This window comes from Microtus ochrogaster (assembly GCF_000317375.1).
Source record: "Microtus ochrogaster isolate Prairie Vole_2 chromosome 6 unlocalized genomic scaffold, MicOch1.0 chr6_random_2, whole genome shotgun sequence".
Classification (NCBI taxonomy): Eukaryota; Metazoa; Chordata; class Mammalia; order Rodentia; family Cricetidae; genus Microtus; species Microtus ochrogaster.
This window is the reverse complement of record NW_004949095.1, coordinates 4,187,143-4,194,583: the sequence shown is the minus strand read 5'-3', so window position 1 is coordinate 4,194,583 and position 7,441 is coordinate 4,187,143. Positions and strand designations below refer to the sequence as shown.

General features: G+C 52.8%; 1 protein-coding gene across 2 annotated transcripts in view; it reads left to right on the top strand.

Moving 5' to 3' along the window:
• Kiaa1614 (KIAA1614 ortholog) overlaps window positions 1-7,441 on the top strand; it is a 35,814-nt gene that overhangs the window by 16,697 nt on the left and 11,676 nt on the right. Inside the window, exons 5-7 of one of the 2 annotated variants that reach the window (XM_026787625.1) lie at window positions 2,921-3,740; window positions 4,353-4,443; window positions 5,603-5,747. In XM_026787625.1, the coding sequence (XP_026643426.1) occupies window positions 2,921-3,740; window positions 4,353-4,443; window positions 5,603-5,747 (1,056 nt within the window). Of the gene's footprint in view, window positions 1-2,920; window positions 4,444-5,602; window positions 5,748-7,441 lie in introns of both variants that reach the window. The other variant, XM_026787624.1, reaches the window with a different exon arrangement.

Here is a 7,441-nt window from a genome sequence, read left to right as displayed (position 1 = left end):
ATCAGCATGGTCTCAGAGCACTCTCCTTTCGATCCCAAGCGGGAACACAAACATCCAGTCCCATAAAATCCATTGAAATGCTTTAAAACCAGAGTTTGCATTGGCGGCACAGTCCCAAGAAGCCGCGCTTTAAAATGACACAGCGTTTTTTCTGCTGCTGCTGCCTCTGCCTCCCGAGTGCTGGGATTAAAGGCATGTGCCACTGCTGCCTGGTTTCTTTTGTTTATTTGCTTTTGTTTTTTTTTTTAAATAAAAATAGTATTTCTGTCTTCAGAGTGAATTCTAAGATAGTTCAGTCTACCACTACTGTCCTGGAGACAGGTTCATTTCTTCCTTGCCAAGACTTAGAGCCCACTTCCGTCCAGCAGATCAGGGTGCTGTTTCTGGAGCTCAGCAAGTGGAATGGGTTCTAAGCCAGACACCGAGTCTCCAGTGAGCCATGCTGTGCAGCATAGACCTGGCTGCCCGCCTGTCCCGCTCTGTGCCTGGTGAGGTGGTACTTGTTTGCTGTTGTTCGCTGACTCCTTCCCACCTAACCTTCTGCGACAGTAAATGTGGTCAGTGTTCAGGGCAGGGACACATCGCCGCCAAAGGGTACTTATTCTCTCCGAGCTCTCTAGAGAAGCACAGCCAATAGGATCCGCTGTGTATGGAGAGGGTTACCTTAAGGAGTTGGCTCACAAACTGGTAGAAATTTGATAAATCCTGAACCTGCAGGATAGATAAGCCTTGGTTTCCCTCAGGCCTTTAACTGAGTGGATGAAGCCCACCACATGATGGAATGTAATCTATTTTGTTCAAAATCTGTCAGTTTAAATGTTAATTTTGTCTTAAGAAAAAGAAAGGCTTTGTGCTGTTAACATCCAGAATAATGTTTGACCGAGTATTTAGGTCCTGGGTCCTACCACACTGACATTAGATTAAGCACCATGTTTCCAGCCATGTTTCCAGTATCCTCTGCAATCTGAGGACTCCTCAGAGATCTCTGCTCTGGTACAGCCAAGCTCTTGACTTACTCTATAGAAAAGAATTTCAGGATGAGGCTTTGTGAGGCCAACTGGAGCGTATTAAACAAAGGAGGTGCGAGCTCAGAGAGACAGAGGGGAGGGGCATCGAGAAGGGCGCATGTTTAAATACCCCAGCAGTACTTACGTGTGGTTTTGTGGCCTTTGAAGTTACAGGGTTCAATGGGTGGGAGCCAGAGCTGGGGAGGGAAGAGGTGGCAGCCCTGTATGCTTACCCCAAAGGCTATCACTGTGCCCTTTGCTGGGTAATGTGACCTGATACCAGCTGTGCTCCGTGAGGAACCAAGTCAGGAGGTGCGAAGGAAGCAGGCTGACTGCTCTGTGAGATAAAGTAATGAGAGTGGGAGAAATTCGGTCAGCCCCAAAGACAAAGGCTCCAGAGGGAAAAGGAAGAAGTATGGGCCTTGGACCCAGGTCCATTTACATAACTCTGTAAAATGGCTACTGGGGTCCTGAGATGAGGCTTGTGGAGATCTGAGCAGGATCTGGCCTCCAACCAGTGTTTGCCAGAGCCAAAGCTAGTAAAAGATATGAAGATCTCCAGGGTGCACTTCTGAAGACAGATGTGAGTGTGTGAGGTGGGATGGGGATCAGAGGCTCTGGGGCTATTTAAGAGAGGCACGAGGGGCTGCTGATCTGCAGTCCAATCCCAGCAAGGCCTGAGGAATGTCAGGTCAAGAGTGTGCCAAGTCCCAGACTTCTAGCCTCACAGAATACCCATGGAGACTTCTTCCCATGAAGGCTTTATAGCACTTAAAACTGCTCTTCCGTGTTCACAGGGGGCTGGTTCTAATCTCCCCCTTTGATGCCCAAACCCACGAAAGGACAGGCATTTTCCTGTACACACTGGACCACCCCTTTAGGGCGATGGAAGTGCTTTACAGTGTTGCCATATCGTCATGTTTAGGGGTGACAAGGAGAATGAGGTTCCTCCATGTTCAGTACAGATAAGGGGTTTTGTTTTCAAATATTTTTATGACGAGATTGGACCCCTAGATGTGGAACCAACTCACACAGAACTGACTGTACATGTTTCTGCAACTCATCACTGCCAAGTCAGACCACTTCCTCACCCTGAACACACACATGTTCACACACACGGAGTGCACATATAAGCTCTGCCATCTTCCTCTGTACCATCCCTAACTTTTCTTGTTAACACATACTGAGCCCAGCAACAGAAAGCAAGTTAAAAGTAAAGGAAGTTATATCAGTCTTGTTGAGCAGTGTGTACTAGGATGGACTTGTGCTGTGGGATAAAGCTCTTGTACACTGTAAAGATTTGTTACTTGTATTGGTTTAATAAAACGCTGATTGGCCAGTAGTCAGGCAGGAAGTATAGGCGGGGTGACCAGACTAAGAGAATTCTGGAAAGAGGAAAGTCAGAGACACAGTCTCAAACCACATGTGGAGGAAGCAAGATGAGAATGCCTTGGGGACCTTAGGAGAGGGTTGAAGGGGAGGGGAGAGGCAGGGAAGAGAAAAAATGTAGAGCTCAATAAAAATCAATAATTTAAAAAAAAAGATGAGAATGCCTTACTGAGAAAAGGTACCAAGCCACATGGCTAAATACAGATAAGAATTATAGGTTAATTTAAGTTGTAAGAGCTAGTTAGTAATAAGCCTGAGCTAATAGGCCAAACAGTTCATAATTAATATAAGCCTCTGTGTTTCTTTGTTACTGAACAGCTATAGACTGGGTGGGACAGAAACTTCCATCTACAGACTTGGGATGTGTATATCCTGCAGGATGGGCTTGGGTTTGCAGTATGACTTCCCAGGAGCCTGACTAGGGGTAACCTTGTAGGTGAGGCCTGGGGCAGAGCACATCCAGATCAGCTCTTCCCTTCCTTGCCACCCTCTTGCATGTGACCTCTTTCCTGTCTCTTCACTAGCAATGGCCAAAGCAGTCCAGCCCTGGATGTTAGGAGCACCTCTGCCTCCAGAGAGAGCCTCCAGAATGGGAACCTGAGTGACTCCTCCAGTGTGGAGTCTGGCAATGGGCAGTGGCCCAGGCAGGGAATGCCGCCATCTCACGTCCGATTTGAAGATGAGTCTGCCCACGAGGCTGAGTCCCGGTACCTGGAACGGCGCCAGCAGCGCCAGCGTCAGGTGTTATGCACAGTGCTACCAGCTGTGGGCCAAGGACCTCTGCGCTCCAAGCCTGACTTAACCAACTACATTAACCATAACATGGGGAACGGCGCATTCCGCAGGCCTGTGGGCTCCCTGGACCACAGCGATCTCCTCGCACCACCATCAACATGGAACAGTGAGAGGCCATGCTCAGCCTGTGGCAGCTATCTTGAGGAGCGTTGCCCTGCCGAGGGGAGAGCAGCGCCTGACCTGAGGGTCCTCCAGGGTCTCCAGGCAACTTGTGAGCAGGCATTGCTGCTGGGACCCTGTAATTCCCATGACTTGAGCTCCCCATTCCCAGGGCTCCACGCAGAATGGATCCGGGAAACACACATCACAGACACTGTTGGCACGCGCCCTGAGGAGGGGGACTCTGCCCTCAACAGCGCCATCAATTCAGATAGTCGGACTGACATTAAGGATGCCAGGACCTCTCAGCCCAGTGGGGCAGGTGGGCAGATCCAAGGCAGCAGCCCCCGGCAGTGGCAGTGTGACTCTAGGCCTCAGGAAGGCCCCAGGTGGCCCAGGACTGAGGTGGAGCTGCCCTGGGACCTTCAGGCCTGGCCTCACATACACGAGGTTGGTAATGTGGTTGTAGGAGGGGAGATAAAAGGAGCCACAGGACACATACCCCAGGGGCCTTTGCTTATAAAGGAAGACACTGAGCCCAGATCTGCCTCAGAACCCAAGAGGTCTTGGTCCCAGGGGCATCTTGGGCTACAGGTAGGAAATCACGGGGCCCACCCCAAGGATTCCTGGACTACATGCAGGACAGCTTATGCTGTGTCATCTTCCGAGAAGCTTGGGTCCTCAGGGTCAGGTCAGCCAGACCAAGTGACTGAAAGCCAGGAGTCTCTGGAAACTACCTGCACTCCTCTCCAAGTAAGCCCTGAGGAGCCCTCTGCACCTCGCCCAGCCCTGAAGCCAATTTTGCCCTTCTCCCTCGAAGGCTGTGCGCTAACCCCGCCCTCTTCAAAGAAGTCCTGCCCGATGCCTCTGAGGAAGTCACCCTGTACTGGGCATCACAGGCAGGAACACCAGGTTGAGCATGTGGACATCCCCCTGCCTCTGTCCCCTCCAAGAATCTCAGTTCACACCTCACCCCAGACCCAACCCAACAGGCCCCTTGTCAAGCATCCGCTGCTGGACCTGCCCGCCAGCACCAACGGCAGTGTCCCTCTGCGCCTGCAGGAGCCCCGAGGAGCAGCTGTCCCCAAGAGTAGAGTTGACAGGGAGTACTGCTGCCAGGAGCCTGGACTGCCCCTGGAGAGTGACAGAGATGGTAAGGATTGCTGTCCTTCATGTCCAGCCCAGGCCAGGTCTGGGCCACTCTTTTGCTCTCCATCTTGATCACTGGATAGCCGCACACCATGCCCAGCATCCCTGTGGGTCCCACACGTCAGCAGCAGGTGGCAGGGAGGTAGCAGAGTGTGGGCTGGGTGCAGGATTCAGCATTAGCACGGAGCAGGTTAGCCAGATTTCTGTGCTTGGGGGATGGGGACCGCAGACAAGGGGATGGTGCCCTCTTCTTGCTGGGAAGTCTGAGGTGTATAAGGAAACTCCAGTCCACAGCTGCTGGAGGCCAGGCTTTGTGTAGAGTCTGACGAGCAAGCCAGCAGCTCCGGAATCCACCATTGCTCAGAACGCTGATTCTCCTATAGTCACCTTGCCACTTCCGCCACCTTTCTTTGGTGCCTTGCACCATTTCGTTCACTGTTGACCAGGCACCTGGTACACACTTGGACTTGTCCTGGCATTGTGGGGAACGCATAAGAAAATTACCTAGGCAGGATCCCTACCCTTAAGGCTCACTGTGACCACACGGGCCTGAGGCTGGCTTGCACCTAGCCACTTCCTACTGGACTTCAGAGACCTAGTGACCTTTCTGGAAAGCCTGAGTCTGCACCTCCTTGAAAGCATGATGAAGATTCTCTTGTTAGTGACAGGGGTCGAGAGATGGATTCCTCTCTCCATGCTCATGGTTTCTTATTCAGAAAGTGAGGGCTAAAATACAGCCGGTGTTATGACCGCGAGGTCAAGTCTATGAAGGGCTCAGCATCACCGAGTGCATGCAGTGCTCCCAGGTGGACGCTGTTGTAAAAGTTCTGACCGTTTTAGATTTGTTTCCCCTGCTTTTGACTCTGTCGCTTGACAGAGAAGGGGCATGACATACCACAAATGGCTTTTCACTTAACAGATACTAGTCTCCCACCGTGTACCAGGGGCTCTGTGGCTGAGCCCTCGTCCTCATTCCAGTTTAGAGGGTGCCCAAGGATGCCCTGGCCACCTTCCCTGACTGCCTCCTGCGGCTTCCACTGCCCCTGCTCCTGGGGCTCCCACCTCTCCCCAGTGTCTCCTGTCCCTAAGACGGGGAATGGGCCTTTCCCCACTGTCACCTGTGGGGATGATCCGTGTAGCAGGAGGGTGCTGTGCTGTTACAGGAACACTCCAGGACTCTCCCCAGTCAGCAGATGTCGCCACTGTCAATTCTACGGCCGTCACCCTTTCCCTCACCTCAGAGGAGCCTGGGTGCCACCTGGAGCCACACAGGACAGAATCCAGCTCTGGAGGCCACATGCCCACTGGGTGAGTGGCAAGAACAAAGCCTGACTACAATGGGCATGTTGGATGGGGAAAGAAGCTGTAGCAGTAACATCTCTAGCCTAGCCCTCCCAAATCCTGGAGGGTTCCTAAACCATGTCCTGGCACCCTAACTCACCCTTTCCAACCCCCCCATCTCCCCCTCTCTCTTTGTGCTCTGTGTGTGTGTTGTACATATGTGTTCGTGTGAGTGTGTGCATGTGTGTCTGGGGACACATGGTGTGAGTATGTGTACAGACCAGATGTTGACACTGAGTGTCTTACTTAGTTGCTCTGCGCCTGGTTTTTGAGCCCCAGGGATTCACTTGTCTCTGCCTCCCCAGACGTAGGGTTAGTAAGATGCTCTGCCATGCGCCTGCCTGGCTTTTAAACTGGAGCTGGGATCTAACTCGGGTCCTCAGGCTTGCATGCTGAGCACTGTTCCTACTCCCAGCCCCTACCTTCTCCAGGTCTTTTTATCTGATGCACCTTGAAGAGCCACCGAGTTATCTGCCCACCCTTGAACCCCAGCTTCTAATGCTACAGCTGAGAGCCACAGGCCTCAGGGAGCTCCTAGATGCAAATTGTTTCCCATCTTCGCTTCAGCTGGGTTAGACATGTGAGGTCTTGCCTTGGGACCTCCTTAGGCTGAGTGCAAAGCCCTGGTGAACCTGGCACTTCCCTGCTCCCAACTGTATCTGTGACCACACGGCAACACACAGCCACCCTATGACCCAGCCAGGCCTGGGCGTTTGCCAGGATGCAAGGTCTGTCTTCAGTTTCTCCTGGGTATCTAGCTGTCCCCTCAACAGAAACCGAACCGTTGCTTTCCCAGCCCCCCTCCCAGAGCCACGCTGCTATCCACACAGTGCTCAAACCCACGCTGTCTGCGTTTCCTCCTGCTTCCCCCACCTCCACCCTCTGGCAACCCTCTCCAGCCCCCAGCCCCTCTCTCTGCCATCTGCTCTGAGCTGCCTCACTTCTTAGCTGCACGAGGGAATATTTTTAAAAAACCCAATTAAATGGAATCATTGTCCTACTTAAAGCCCCACGGCAGTCTCTCTTCCCCTTCCCTTCCCGAGGTTGACAGCGCTTGGCAGCGTGCTGGGCCTGCCTGCCTGACCACACCTCTTCCTGCCTTTCTCATTACCTGGCTGCTGCCATTGGACACGTCAGACTTGATTCTGCTCTGGCAGCGGCCCCAGCCGCTCGGTGAGCCTGCGGCTCTCACTTCTAGGGTTAATGGCCTGACTCCAGCCTGTCACTGGCCCTTGGTGTAAAGGTTATCTGCTTCCCAAAGAGACCTTCCCTGGAAGCTACTGAAAACAAGCGCCTGGTCACACTCTGCTTCACACACCACTGTGAATGGTTTTTCTCCTTCATGCGTTGCTCTGCTGTTGATAAGCTTCTGTACATCCTTAGCTGAGACATCCTGAAGGAGTGGATGGATGATGAACCCATAGCTGTGTGCTGTGGTGGGGCTCTCCTGGGCTCATGACTGTGTGCTGTGGTGGGGCTCTCCTGGGCTCATGACTGTGTGCTGTGGTGGGGCTCTCCTGGGCTCATGACTGTGTGCTGTGGCGGGGCTCTCCTGGGCTCATGACGGTGTGATGTGGTGGGGCTATCCTGGACTCATGACTGTGTGATGTGGTGGGGCTATCCTGGGCTCATGACTGTGTGATGTGGTGGGGCTATCCTGA